This window comes from Uranotaenia lowii, chromosome 3, assembly GCF_029784155.1.
Source record: "Uranotaenia lowii strain MFRU-FL chromosome 3, ASM2978415v1, whole genome shotgun sequence".
Classification (NCBI taxonomy): domain Eukaryota; kingdom Metazoa; phylum Arthropoda; class Insecta; order Diptera; family Culicidae; genus Uranotaenia; species Uranotaenia lowii.
In genome coordinates, this window is record NC_073693.1 from 24,290,975 (window position 1) to 24,306,855 (window position 15,881).

Below are 15,881 nucleotides of genomic sequence, written 5' to 3' on the forward strand. Positions count from 1 at the left end.
CAGTGCGTCGCGTCAGCGTTTTAGTACTCAACGACGGCGTTGACAGCTGACGCGACGCGACGTACGACGTGCTATTGTGCGGGCGCCTTAAGTATTGTAAATCTTTTAAAAGTTTTTATTGAGATTATTCACAGTGTTTATCGATTTCATTTTTTTTTTAGAAGAAGCTTATAGTTTTAAGGATTATGAATTGAATTTCAAAATAATTTCCTTCTTCTCTCACAAAAAACTTTAATCTCTTTTGGAGACTATCCCACTTTTCAAGATGGATGATCTCCCTGTACAATGGTATATTTAAGTATTATTTAATTAAAAAATTTTTAAAACACTTCCGAACCTTGTTGAACCATGTTTAAGACTCATTTGGCATGTTTTCAATTGTACGTTTGCTTTTTTCGCTTTTTTAATTTAACTCTGTTTTTCTTAAATGTTGAAAGTTACTTGGAGTTATCGAAAAGAAATCATCTCTGAACCGAAATAACCATTTAAATGTTATAGAAATGGTCTTATTTGAGTTCCATTAATTATTTTGAAGAGTGATCAATGTTAAAATTCTTTGAAATCATTTGTTTGAACTCGCAGTACCAAACGGTTTTTTTTCAAAATTGGATGATAGAATTGAACACATTGATGACCAAAAATAAATCAAAAAGTATAAATAAATTGGCCAATGAAATAGGATTGTATAAAACTAAAAACCTCAGATTGTATTATCTAATCAATTTTCTAATCCCCCATTTAGATTCCCCGGCGGCTATCAAAGCGTTGAAATTGCAGCCTTTAACATACATATACACACTATTAATTTTTTGGTGTAAATTTATGTCAAATTGGATGCACAAAAAAGAAGCATCACTTTTGACATAAAATTACACCAGAGAAAACAGAAACGCTTGAAGCCATAAATATGAAAACATCAACTTATTAGCATATTAGACCTAATATTACATTAACAATGATGTAAATTTAAATCAGATTTGATGCACAAAAGGGAACCATCGTTTTCATCATAAAATTAGATCGTCTTAGACACAAAATTGCGTCGTATAAGTTTTTTACGAAATGAGCTTTCGGAACACAAATATTAGAGGTATACATTTCTTTTAATTCAAATTCTTTTATTTTTAAAACAGCTTATCCACAAACAGACACGGTTAACATTTGTTTTTTTCTGGATAAGGATAAGGATATTTGCTTGATTTAATTTACCTTCTGTGAACCCGGTGATTCTTGTCCAACGGTGGCTGCAAGGGCATGTGGTCCGGCATGTGGTAACATACCTTGACAATCGCTCTTTTCTTTGTTCTTTTTTCTGCATTCTTGGACACCATTACGGATTCCTGGCCAGAACTGATCAGTGAAGATTTTTTCCGAACTCATTTAACTGCTGTGAACGTAGCTCTAACTGTCGCTGAATTGACACAAGTCAATATATCGTTTGACTTCGTAGTGCATTGTGAAATCTGGAATATTTAGGATATTAAAATTTTATCAAAACTTTTATACCGAAATTTGATAACACTTGGCTTCTCAACTCAAACTTAAATTATTTCAAGATCGTTATCATATTTATATTGCGAAAATAAAAAGAAGAATAAATAAATTGATCCCAGTCTACTGCCCCTTTTCGCATATGAGTCCTATGTGTAAAAACTGTGAACCAAGAAAATCGCTAAGTTTAAAATTTTATCGCTAGTTTAAAATTTGTTTTCATGAAAACAATCGTATGCATCATATCAATGAATCGGAAGAAAACCCCTTCAAAGAATACCTTTGTTTACTTTTGCTCTAATACTAACTAGTATTGACGGAGGAATTACAATAAAATACTCATGTGAATCATATACGAATATTCTTAACCCTCGAGCAGAGATGATTCGCAAATGAGTCTCTTGTGCTAAAGTTATCAATGCTGGTGGCAAGTGGCAAATACTTTTTTGATATGTTTATCGTTTGTTTACCATGATTATAGATGTTAGATTTCGAAAGATTCTGATTCGAAACTGATTTTAAACGATGTTTTTTTAGTCGATGGGGATGTGTTTTCATGTGCGTGGATAGTTCCGACCAAAAGTTTGCTGGATTGCAAGACAAAGCAGAAAACATTTTTCTTGGTGATAAACGAAAACAGTGATATTGATATTATGGTGTATATAGGAAAAAGTAATTAAAATAATTAAGTTATTTTTTGTTTTCAAAACAGCACTTCAAGTATCACCCACCGATCAAACATTGGATCGCCAAAATTATCCACGGAGGATCTATCATGACCTTTACTGTTTATTACATTTTCCTTCATTGTATGCTGTAGCTCTGAATTTTGGTCAAAGGACTCATATGCAAATATTTTTCACAAGGAACACACCAGGGATCATATTTTATTTTTTAATTTTACGAATAAACTTCGAACAAATGTCTGTTTTATAGGTAGTAATCGTTTTCTATCGATAACTCAAAAACGATGAAAATGCACATGGGACTCATATGCGAATAGGGGCAGTTTAAGAATGCCAAAAAAACTTACCAGCGTAATTTGTAAGAAATACAGATGTGCGATGATTGCTTGTCTTGTAGCAGGTCATTCGGTGCGGCGTATCCGTGATCTGTGTCCTTTGTCCGAATCCATGATGGTATTCAGACGATGTGAATACCCTACAAATAGTTTTCTTAATGAGATCGTCAGTTTCCAAATCCACTGCTGCGGTAGCTTCGTCCAAAATTAGAACCATAGTTTTACGCAGCTGCCGCTGTCCCATCGATAGATTTTTCCACCCTTCGTCACGTCGCGATTGATACCGGCAGCCAGTCCTTTCATAAATAAATAGTTTCAAGTGAGCGTGTTCAAGTGCCTTCCAAATATCGACACCCGAATGCACATTGAACGGGTCCAAATTGATACACAGCGTTCTGAAGAACAGAACCGATTCCTGGGGAATGGTGGTTAATCGCGATCGCAGAGGGTGCATTCCAAGTTGCGAAATGTTCTGTCCATCGATGACAATCGCACTCAGGGGTAAATGGACCTAAAAGCTGTACCGGCCAAACTCGATTATTCGGATCAGAGCCAATGTTAAGCAAGACTTACCTGTGCCGGCTCGACCAACGATTCCTTCTTCCTGTCCGCCATCAACAGTGCAAGAAATGTCTTTAAGTACAACGTCCAATCCTTCTCGGTAACGGGTCTGGAAGTCTTGAAACTCCACACGACCATCCACGGCAAATCTCGCGACAAGTTACTCCCCAGGCAGCTGTTTGGTTTCACAATATTCCTTTATACGCTCCACGGTCATAATGTTCGTTTCCACATCCGAGGTCATACGGATCAACCTATTTAGGAGGCAATTTGGACTGCGCGAGCACAAAACAAAACAACACTCGAATCAAAACAAAAAAACGACCGACCAAAATAAAACCACAATTTTGACGTTTCTTTTTGCGATGCCAGGCGGGTGCACTAGATTTTTTTCAATCGGTAATTTAAAGTTATTGGACACGTAATACCTACACGTCATTTGACGACAAATGTGAATGTAATAACCAAACTGGGTCTTTCAAACTTTACTGTTCGTGTGATTTTATGAATTGATGCTGTGTGAGTGTATGTGTTGTTTAAATTTAAAATGATGTAAAATTAAATCTTTCCAAGATTATGACACAAAAATTTTAGGTCTTCAAGCGTTTCTGTCACGTTTAAAATTATAAAATTTTTGGTGTGTATGTAACTCTGAATCTAATGATTTTTTCTTTCTCTATAAGGAATCCTAAAAAATTGAAAATGGTTGGTTAAAAGCTGGAGTTTATGAAAACCGGTTCATTAGTTTTTCAGCATTCAGTCCAAATAGTTATTCAGCTGAAGAAGCCAATTCACTGTTGACTGTTCAGTTCACTGTATATCCTTGTAAACTCTTAAAGCCCCTCAGCGGGGCGGTAGGTAGCACATTGAAAATCACTACAATTTTAGTCAATATATTCTTTACAGGATACTTGTATTTTTCAATACAAAATGTAGGTTCATTATTGCATCCAAATATCTCGTACCGGTACCACGAGTTTTGAACAGTAGACGGAAAAAACACCCGCCAAAATTTCACCTTTCAAATCTTTGATGCTCAGCAAGCTTTTATTTGCTTTCCAGTCCACGTGAACTCTTGATGGTTGTTTCTAATGCCCGGCCCATGGTGATGGTGAAAACAACCCCGCCAAAGGGAAAAAATGGGTTCTGAAAAATGGGTGCCATGACTTTTGGTTTGTGGGAAAAATGAAAGTTCTATGGGAGGGTCCCTCTTCTCAGGTGGGAGAGGCTCGAAACTATTACCAAAACCTTCCCATGGTCCAAACACATAACTGTACCAAATTTCAGGCTGATCGGTTAAGCAGTGTGGATTTGTATAAGGTGCATACAAACATATATAGTCCAACTCATCTTTATATATTAGATGTCATATTAACACCTTCATTTCCTCCATAGGAAGTTTTTCGATCAAATGAATAGTTTTTAAAATAAACACGTTTGTAACAGCCCGGATACTAAATGATCATAGCCTTACTACTACTACTTGCGCGTATCAGATCCGAACACTTAGGAGTGCGTTCAGATGCTTTTTGTGAATTTTAATAAAATTTTTAGAAACGTCCCTGGAGAACTGGCAACAAAACACAGACTTCCAACAATCAAGTACTTCACTTTCCTTTGTCGGAAATCGAAAGTAATATTTAGTGCTGACGCTTTAATATTGAACTAAAGAACGAGAAATCAGATATTGTCCATTTCAATAAATTATTAGAAAAAGTTGCTGGTGTACAGGCAGCAAAACACGGATTTCCAAAAATCTAGTGCTTCCCTTTTCTTTGTCGTTGGTCAGTTCGGATGTCGGAAGTTTGACTTCCGAAGTAAAGTTTGGTGCGTGCGCACTAATAATTCCTCGACTCGACAATCGAATTTCGAGAGGCTCTTGCTGCCATGCCTTTTATCTGTTTCTCGATCTGAAAGTTATTATTTTTATTCTTTTGGTTTTTTTTTCTTCGAACAATATCTGATAAACAAACACGTGCTCAATCATTTACAATCGACGGACGCCCGAAATTGACGTCCATATGACAAAACAATGGAAAGAAGCTTCTATTTTTAGATTAATCAACCAATTTTATTGCACTTTTGTGTGCATTGATAGGTTTTTTTTTCGTGGCGGCGGCAGCCTCAAATGTCGATAACCGCATCGTCGGCGTTATCAGCTCTGCTCAGGCACCGCTGAGTTATACAACAATGCATTTGTTGCAAAAACAGCTGTCCGCGCGGACCAGGAACTTTGCGCTGGGCAGCATTACAATGGCTTAAATGATAACAACCCGGCAAAGTCTCTCGGGCCTCCCGGAAAGTATGGGGGGATACGTTTTTATTATTACTGGGATAGAGAGATTATGTGAACGTAGTACCTCCCCAACGGTTTGAACTGTTTACTACTTCCAAGTTCAATGTCGACAACGAATCGTCGTTGCCAGGGATGTTGAGCCGCCACTTGTTGATATTTACCATTATTATTACTATTATGCGTCCTCGCTTTTGCTCCTCTGGAATCGTAAAGTCTAATGTGAGTCTTTTTCTTCTCGCTTCCTACAGTTACGGATAACTACCACTACCTGCACTCAATGAACGCGGCAGCCAACTATCCGTCGTCTCACTTCCCGAATCCGGCTGGACAGCGCAGTCAGTCCGGTGCTCCTCTGTCGAACGGAAGTAACGGACTTATGGGTCAGCATCATCTGCATCCGCATCATCCCCATCTGGGGGGTCAACATCCGGGAGCGCACGTCGGCAACGGAGCCGGTGGCCCACCTGGTCTGATGGGCAACGGTCTAGTCAACGGACTGCACCACCATCCGCAGAGCGTTTCCTCCAGCTGTCCGGATGATCTTTCGTACATGTTGGAGCTTGGATTCCCACCGAGAAAGCTGAAAAAACCCAAGAAACCGAAACTGGAGATGGGTGTAAAGCGAAAATCGCGGGAAGGATCGACCACCTACCTGTGGGAGTTCCTACTGAAGCTGCTGCAGGATCGCGAGTACTGTCCCCGGTTCATCAAATGGACCAACCGAGAGAAGGGTGTCTTTAAGCTGGTCGATTCGAAGGCCGTCTCCAAGCTGTGGGGCATGCACAAAAACAAGCCAGACATGAACTACGAAACGATGGGCCGAGCGCTGCGGTATTACTACCAACGCGGAATCCTGGCCAAGGTCGACGGCCAACGGCTGGTCTATCAGTTTGTCGATGTACCGAAAGATATTGTCGAAATTGATTGTTCAGGAACATAGAAGTACGGGAGAAGGGCAACATCGGATGGTCGCCTGTGCTAAATTTCAAAACAACCACAACAAAATACCATACATACACAAAAAAAAACACACACTAGTCCGGTTTCCAACTGTCCCCACTTCGAGGGAAACACATCTCCCCCGGTGGCCGACAGAATGATCTAAAGCAAGATTAGGATGAAGTACCAGAAGGAAACGAATCAACCACAATTTTTACCTTCCATAAGAGCGCACTTCCTTCTGTGCTTTTCTGTTATTGTGTACAGAATCTACACAAAAAAAAAAGTGATGATCTTCCCTCGTCCCCCATCCCCAAACACATTTTTTCTATATATTAATTGATATTTATTTAATTTTTATCGATCGATGCTCCCTCACCTTGAAAAAAAAAGCGGGGAGCATTCGCCGTGTATCATACTAGGTGGTTATGTTATATTTGTACAATTATTTCACTGTAAATTATAATTTATTTAGAAAGTTAACGTTAAAAAACAAAGGGAAAAAATCAATAAAATCAAAAAATCAGCATCAAACAAGTGAGGTACTAGATTTAGGACAAATACCGAGAGAAGTAAAAACAACAACACAAAAAGACAATAACAAAAAAAATATGTTCACGTTTAAGCTTTTTCGCTTCTAAATATGGTTGAATTGTGCTAACGCGCGCGTCTTAGCTTTTTTCTCTTTTCCTTTAATTTTCGTTAGTAATTTTTCCCTCGTCTTACAAATTGTGAAGTGATAAAACTTTAGACCGTTAGTTTATTTTGTTAATTTTAATTCAAAACAAAAAGAAACGAGAATGGAAAAGTAGTACCCTCAAAACAAACACACAATAGAACCGGCAAGTGAGAGTTCGAATGATGCGAGAAAGATTGAAATCATCAATACAGAAGAGTGCAAATCGGAGTAGAAACGGAACGAAAACTGATAGAAAAAAAAAACCTCGCGCTGCGGTACTAGAACGAACAAATACACGTCTCTAGTATCCGGGCCCAAGCGGGGGACGATTGTTTTGTTTTGTTTTTCCTGCCTTTAAACTAATCAGAGATGAAACGAAAACCTGTTAATTTTAACGGAAGTTTATCGAGAGCGAGTGAGCGAAAGATGAGCGGAATCGAATAGTTTTAGGCATGCCTAAACCCCTTTACTTTTACAATCGTTTTTTTTTTATTTTGGAACTCAAGCGAAAGCACCACTACTATTACTACTTCTACTGCGAAAAGATGTAAATTTCCATGTAAATTTTTTTTTAACAACTAGTTCTAAGTTACCGCCTAAGTCAAGTTTAGCCCCTAAGTTGTGTATCTTTAGAAAAACATGCAATCAGATGTAAAGTTATTGTAAAGTAAAAAAAAACAAAAACAACAAAATGTAGCGTCCTAAGTGCAAGTATTTTGTGTTAGAAAGGCTAAACTTCTTGCTAATCTATATGTTAACATTTTTTTCTCGGTATCCAGAAGAAAAACCAATCAATTCTGTTTTACTTTAGTTTTTAGTTTTTAATATTTCGCTACTTTTCCTTCGTACTCAGAATGTTACTATACGTATATTTTATCAATTTCCAATAATACTTCAGCGTAAAAAAACTCACTGCCCCAAAAACTATCGGCCGTCGTCGCTTGGCGGTTCTTTTTTTTAAACCGTATAAACCATAACTGTTTCTCGTTTTTAAGTTTTTCGATTCTAAGTCCAAGCAAAATACACACCATTCATTTTTTTTAGAAATCGATGATGCAAAGTGATAAACCGGAATCAAAAAGAGCTAAGGAAAGAAGCAGATTTATACTGGAACTGATGGCAAAAAGTTGATAAAAAAAATTAAAGAACACTCATCCATTCGAGGAAAAAAAACAAACGAAAAAGGAACAATCAGCAGCAAAAGAGCAACTGACAAGAATTTTAAAAGAGAATAAAATGGTTTCTTTAGAATCTTGATCTCATTTATTTATTTTTACTGCGGAAAAATGAAGCGCGTGAAAACAGAATACATATAGATTTATACTATTTTTTTTTGTTTTGAAAAGCGAAAATACTTTAGGTTTCCTTTCCCACTGACACATGTGTACATAGGCTTGAAAAATTGCGTTTTTCATCGTTTTTTTTTTAATTTTAATTTGTTCAGTTTTTAGTTTGATTTCGTGTTTTTGAGATCCTTTTTCCTTCTTTTTTGTTTGAACAATCCGCAACAAATGTTAGAGAAAGAGTAACGAAAAAAGTGGGTAAAATTCTGAAGCCACCCGAGAAAAAAATCTTCCAAAAATGTAGTACTAGATTGACGGAAAATCGTAGAAAAACGAAGAAAAAAAACTTGTAAATTTATATTATTAGCCAAAATTAAATATTAATCTCGATGCCTACCAAATCAAAAAATAAACCCTTCGACACTGCCAGAGTTGGTGAGAACATTTTATGAGTGAGAATTATTGCAGAATATCGGTGCGATCCATATAGATTAGCGAAAATTTACTCGATGTATTTAGCCAATGTTTCCGGTGCAAAATATGTATTTAAAAAACGACATTCTAGTACTACGTTTCTTGGAACACTTTCGACAAACTCAAAAAACAGATTGTACCGACTTTGTTCGAGAAGCTCCTGTAAGCATTTTTCTATGCGCTTGAAACAAAAAAAAACCGAAACAAGTTAAAACCACCTGCCTGTTCCCTCTTTGGATTTGCACGGAAACCATGCTTCATATGCTACTAAAGAGATCATTCAAAAACAACTTAAGTGTACACACCTAACAGCAAGTCCCAATAAAATCTAGAAAAGCGACTTTACTTTTTCTAATAGTATGTGAGTTGTGTCGCAAGAATGTAACGACAACTTCAATAGAGATTCAAATAATTAAAGAAAAACATGTGCAATGAATCGACAGAGAAATAAACAAAGAAATAATAACTAACACAAACAGACGTGGAAAATGTTTCTGGACAAACAATTTCGAACGACACAGGTCCACTTAAAGTAGAGAATCAAAAAAGGAAGAATGAAGTTGGCCAACTTGGTACTAGATTCAGATAACAAATATCAGTAGTATTGAAAAAAAAAACTTTCCATCGAATTCTAGCACAAAGAGGCTCTTCCTGTGCGCTGCCGTGCTCGTACTCGTGGTGAGAATCAATGCAAAATGTAAAAAACATTCAAGTTTATGCCAAAACAGTACAGAAAACAAAAGCATTACGAGCGCATCCAAACGAGCGAAAACAAAAACAAAACAGCAAAGATGTGAGACAAGAAGAAAAATAAACAAAATAACACACACACTACTCTATCAAAAAAGCAAAAAAAAAATCAAGAAAGGATGAAAAGGAAATCATTTGTTATGTGTATATTGATTATACTTTAAATGTTGCAAATTTTATACATAAAGATTATAAGCTAGAAAAAAAAGAAAATAAAAATTATATAATTTAATTTAAAAAAAATCCCGTTATTGTTTATTTTTATTTCGACACCTAAATTTTCTCCAAATCCCTCCCTTAGTTCGCCACCCTTTTGTTGTTTTTCTTCACATTGCGTTTGTTTCGTTTGAGGGGACAACTTCTTGCGTTTGATTTTCCCCACCCATCGTTTGCAGTTCAGCAGCAGCAGATCGAAGCGTTTTTGTTGCGTGTCCCCGCTAAATTAACAAAACTTATCGTTTTTTTCTAAAGAAAAATGTACACCTCAACTCACCACGAAAAACTCAACATTACATACCTCGAGGCGTTTAAAACGCGAAGCATAATTGCTAGGCGCATTACTTGGCACAGAAAACGATAGAAGAGCGTTGGTGGAAAACGATATTTTTATTGAAAGGAAAACTGTTATTCTCGATGGTTAGGAAAAATCATAGAAACATTACGTTACAAACTTCATTTTAGAAGAAAATAACAGTAAATTAATTTAAAAAAATATATGTATCAATACCAGTTCAGTAAGGTAAAGAAATGTGATTTTTAGTTGAAATTATCATCTATATAAACAAGGTGAAGATCAAAAATTATAACAAAAAATCCTTGAATTTAGGATAACCATTAATAAAAAAAAAGCTTCCGAACTTTAAAACCTGACATCTTCCGAATATACAAAAAAACGTGTTGCATTTGTAGAAGAAAAGACTATCTGAAATCTGAAATCTGAAATCTGAATCTTAATTTCGAATCTTATGTCTGAATTTTAAAACTGAATCTCAAATCTGAGCCTAAGCTCGGAAATCTGAATGTAAAATATTTTGGTTTTCGGTCTTTTGTTTAAACAATGCCCCATTTTTTTAGAAATCTTATTCTAAACGATTCCTAAGATATTGTCTAAAAAATAACTACGGAAATGATTACCTAGAATAAGATTTGGGAAAAAATTAAAATCAAAAATCTGAATGAAAAAAAAACAGAATATTCAGATTTCAAATCCAAAATTAGGATGTAAATTTCAGATTTACAATTCAAATTGAGATTTCAGAATCGAAATATACATTTGGAATACAGAAACTGAACAAAGATTCAGAATTCATATCCAGTAACCAGATTATGAGTTCAGATTTTCAATTCTTACTTTGATGCTGAGAGATGAGACATAACATAGATTGTGATATTTGATTTTTAAGAATAACGAATCTGAAAAGAATCTGAAATTCGAAATCCTAATATAAAAAGATAAATCCAAACCAGAAATCTAAATCTGAAATTCGAATCTGAAATCTGAATCTGAAATCTGAATCTGAATCTGAAATCCGAATCTGAAATCTGAATCTGAAATATGAATCTAAAATCTGAATCTGAAATCTGAATCTGAAATCTGAATCTGAAATCTGAATCTGAAATCTGAATCTGAAATCTGAATCTGAAATCTGAATCTGAATCTGAACTCTGAATCTGAACTCTGAATCTGAAATCTGAATCTGAAATCTGAATCTGAAATCTGAAATCTGAAATCTGAATCTGAAATCTGAATCTGAAATCTGAATCTGAATCTGAAATCTGAATCTGAAATCTGAATCTGAAATCTGAATCTGAATCTGAAATCTGAATCTGAATCTGAAATCTGAATCTGAAATCTAAATCTGAAATCTGAATCTGAAATCCGAATCTGAAATTTGATTCTGAAATAAGAATCTGAATCTGAATCTGAAATCTGAACCTGAAATCTGAATCTGAAATCTGAATCTGAAATCTGAATCTGAAATCTGAATCTGAAATCTGAATCTGAAATCTGAATCTGAAATCTGAATCTGAAATCTGAATCTGAAATCTGAATCTGAAATCTGAATCTGAAATCTGAATCTGAAATCTGAATCTGAAATCTGAATCTGAAATCCGAATCTGAAATCTGAATCTGAAATCTGAATTTGGAATCTGAATCTGAAATCTGAAATCTGAATCCGAAATCTGAATCTGAAATCTGAATCTGAATCTGAAATCTGAATCTGAAATCTGAATCTGAAATCTGAATCTGAAATCTGAAACCTGAATCTGAAATCTGAATCTGAAATCTGATTCCGAAATCTGAATCTGAATCTGAGTCTGAAATCTGAATCTGAAATCTGAATCTGAAATCTGAATCTGAAATCTGAATCTGAAATCTGAAATCTGAATCTGAAATCTGAATCTGAAATCTGAATCTGAAATCTGAATCTGAAATCTGAATCTGAAATCTGAATCTGAAATCTGAATCTGAAATCTGAATCTGAAATCTGAATCTGAAATCTGAATCTGAAATCTGAATCTGAAATCTGAATCTGAAATCTGAATCTGAAATCTGAATCTGAAATCTGAATCTGAAATCTGAATCTGAAATCTGAATCTGAAATCTGAATCTGAAATCTGAATCTGAAATCTGAATCTGAAATCTGAATCTGAAATCTGAATCTGAAATCTGAAATCTGAATCTGAAATTTGAATCTGAAATCTGAATCTGAAATCTGAATCTGAAATCTGAATCTGAAATCTGAATCTGAAATCTGAATCTGAAATCTGAATCTGAAATCTGAATCTGAAATCTGAATCTGAAATCTGAATCTGAAATCTGAATCTGAAATCTGATTCTGAAATCTGAATCTGAAATCTGAATCTGAAATCTGATTCTGAAATCTGTATCTGAAATCTGAATCTGAAATCTGAATCTGAAATCTGAATCTGAAATCTGAATCTGAAATCTGAATCTGAAATCTGAAATCTGAATCTGAAATCTGAATCTGAAATCTGAAACTGAAATCTGAATCTGAAATCTGAATCTGAAATCTGAATCTGAAATCTGAATCTGAATCTGAAATCTAAATCTGAATCTAAAATCTGAATCTGAATCTGGAATCTGAAATCTGAAATCTTAATCTCAAATTTGAATGTGAAATTTAAATCTGAAACCTGAATCTGAAATCTGAATCTGAAATCTGAATCTGAAATCTGATTCCGAAATCTGAATCTGAATCTGAAATCTGAGTCTGAAATCTGAATCTGAAATCTGAATCTGAAATCTGAATCTGAAATCTGAATCTGAAATCTGAATCTGAAATCTGAATCTGAAATCTGAATCTGAAATCTGAATCTGAAATCTGAATCTGAAATCTGAATCTGAAATCTGAATCTGAAATCTGAATCTGAAATCTGAATCTGAAATCTGAATCTGAAATCTGAATCTGAAATCTGAATCTGAAATCTGAATCTGAAATCTGAATCTGAAATCTGAATCTGAAATCTGAATCTGAAATCTGAATCTGAAATCTGAATCTGAAATCTGAATCTGAAATCTGAATCTGAAATCTGAATCTGAAATCTGAATCTGAAATCTGAATCTGAAATCTGAATCTGAAATCTGAATCTGAAATCTGAAATCTGAATCTGAAATCTGAATCTGAAATCTGAATCTGAAATCTGAATCTGAAATCTGAATCTGAAATCTGAATCTGAAATCTGAATCTGAAATCTGAATCTGAAATCTGAATCTGAAATCTGAATCTGAATCTGAATCTGAAATCTGAATCTGAAATCTGAATCTGAAATCTGAATCTGAAATCTGAATCTGAAATCTGAATCTGAAATCTGAATCTGAATCTGAAATCTGAATCTGAAATCTGAATCTGAAATCTGAATCTGAAATCTGAAATCTGAATCTGAAATCTGAATCTGAAATCTGAAATCGGAATCTGAATCTGAAATCTGAATCTGAAATCTGAATCTGAAATCTGAATCTTAATTCTCAATTGCAATTCTGAATCTGAAATCAGAATGTAAAATATTTTGGCTTTCGGTCTTTTGCTTTAACAATTCTTTTTAGGGTGTTTTTCCAACGTTTCGAATTTATACTTTTTTAAGGATGAATTTCATGCAGGTCAAAAAAAATCTTAATAGAAACTTCTAAACTGTCACTTGACTATATGCAAGTAAAAGTTAATTGAAGCAACAGGTTTTAGAGTTTGGAGCTTTGTTATGAAATGTTTATCCATAGTTTTCGTTGATTTTTTTTTAATTTTTTTGTTCTACTTTAAAAAAGATTTTCGTGAAGAAATACATTCGAAAAGAACACATAAATTACATGCATTCTAGGTAGATATAACAATTGGCAAATAGAAATTAGTAAAATCAATTTTTGGAAAGTGAAAAGGTTGAGATCGTAGCAAATAAGGAAAATTTAAATAAAACCAATATCATATGAGCTCTTAAACACAATGGGTGGTATGAAAAAAACTTAGTAATTGCTTTTGCTAAACTGAATCGAGCAGTCGAGCAGTCGCTTAAAGCAATTGCTTCGGTTGTTATGAATAAATTTTTTTTGACACCTGTTTTCTCAGTCAGGAGCTTTTACTTTTAGAACAAGCTAGTTTGGTATGAATAAAGCTCAAACCTGAAGCAATTGCCGACAAATCTCATAGCAATTGCTTTATTTTCTAAGCATGCTCGGTAGCAGACTTTTTCAATAAAAAATTCTTTAATAACGTCATGAACTTATCAAATTAGCAATATTTCACTTCAAAACAATTCAAAAAGGTATTTTCAACATGGATAAAGAAAAGTCGAAGTGATAACCCAACTTTTTTCATATTCCTGTCGTTGTATAAAATCTTGTATAAATTCGTCTAAGATGACTATAAACAAATCAATTAGTAAATATTTTAAATTAAAAAAAATCCGGCTATAGTAGAAGAAGTCCCAATTGGCTCAAAGTAAGAAATAAATTCTAATAATTTAAAACATTATACAGATCTCTCATTTTTATATAATTTTTTATAATCCTAAGATTTAAAAAAAAAATCTAAATTAAAATGCGCGCCTATTGCCTATTTTTTTTTATACATCGGATTATCCCGATCCGAATACATGTGGGAGAGCTTATGATAAATATTAAAGTTAGGCCATTTTTTGTTTGACAATATTCGAATATGTATTCATTTTCCTTTAAACATCAACATACGAGCACGCATTAACAAAAGAATTCCGGTCGTTCTTACACCCACCAGTACCACCCGCTTCGTCGACTTCAAGGATACTTCAGCCGTACTTTTCAATTTTCCGATCGTCTTCTTTCATTTTACTTTAGAAAACTTCAGATTCTGCTGGTTGGATAGCTCTATTTTTCGAAGCAAAAGCTATGTTCTAAGACTTTAGTACACATCCGCTAAGCAAATGTTTATTCATACCAAACTAAGCAAATGCTTTTGACTTTTGCTTTGATTGATTTTGAGCTAAGTAAAAGCTACCGAAGCAATTGCTAAACCTTATTCATACCACTAAATATGACGAAGAAGTACTGTAGCAAATCATAACACAAAATTGGCATTAGCTTAAAAGTTAAAAGCAAGCAAAAACACATGGGTGCTGGAGTTAAATTTTTGAGTAACAACAAAGCGAAACATCCTTTTTCGAAACTGAATAATTTCCATGTTTTCGGTTAACTCGTTCATTATCAAAAAAAAAAACATTATCATCTCTGAAGGTTCTACCAGAACTCCTCTCTAATTGGCGAAATTTAAAAACGCAGAACTGGAATTGGCAAACGATTGGCATAAGACTGAAAAAAAAACTAAAGTTTAAAAAAAAACTATTAGGACAAAATTCAAATGATAACGAAAAACCCCCCCTGGAGTCAAGAGATTTAAGACGCAAAAAATAAAACGAACTGATTGGCTGTGTGAGTGAAAAACAAAATTGGCTAAGCTAAGGTCGAAGGTAGAAGCAGAACAAAAAAAAAATCAAGGTAAATGAATGTGATAAACAAAATGTTTAGGAAACATTTCGGTATCAAAATTGTAGGCTAGTAGTAAAGATGAAAGTCGTTTTATTTTTTCGTACTTGTATTACATTGTTCGATTTTTGGTTTATTTTTTACTTGTCCCTCGAAAATCGAAATTGAATCAAAAGCACTGTAATATCAAAACCAAAGGTTTCGGAAACTAGAAAATGATGCAGAAGAAGAGAAAACTTAACTCCACACCATTGAAAGAAGCTCTTTGATGGGAAGTGTAAGAAGAATTAGTAGATAAGTCATTCGTGAAATAGTTTTTTCTCTCGATAGATGTAGGATAAAATTATCGCCAGTCATTAAACAATAGAAATTACAATCCTTGAAGGACCTTCGAGTTCTACTGGAAGACGGAG

At 34.5% G+C, this 15,881-nt stretch overlaps 1 protein-coding gene and 1 pseudogene across 1 annotated transcript; one reads left to right on the forward strand and one right to left on the reverse strand.

Moving 5' to 3' along the window:
• LOC129752040 (uncharacterized) overlaps positions 1 to 7,558 on the forward strand; it is an 84,852-nt pseudogene extending 77,294 nt beyond the window's left edge.
• Positions 1,160 to 3,364, reverse strand: LOC129753052 (multidrug resistance-associated protein 1-like). The gene is made up of 3 exons (XM_055748847.1): positions 3,086 to 3,364; positions 2,525 to 3,023; positions 1,160 to 1,463 (listed from the first exon to the last, which is right to left on the reverse strand). The coding sequence occupies exons 1-3, from the start codon at positions 3,209 to 3,211 to the stop codon at positions 1,402 to 1,404; spliced, it is 687 nt and encodes a 228-aa protein (XP_055604822.1). The 5' UTR covers positions 3,212 to 3,364; the 3' UTR covers positions 1,160 to 1,401.
• Positions 7,559 to 15,881: the final 8,323 nt, after the last annotated feature.

Bases quoted from the DNA above. Each gene is read 5' to 3' on its own strand.
- LOC129753052 (XM_055748847.1), bottom strand. From the start codon at position 3,211: ATGGTCGTGTGGAGTTTCAAGACTTCCAGACCCGTTACCGAGAAGGAT. The intron at 3,024-3,085 runs GTAAGTCTTGCT...TACAGCTTTTAG, and splicing joins CGTTGGTCGAGCCGGCACAG to GTCCATTTACCCCTGAGTGC. The intron at 1,464-2,524 runs GTAAGTTTTTTT...TAAATATTCCAG, and splicing joins ATTTCTTACAAATTACGCTG to ATTTCACAATGCACTACGAA.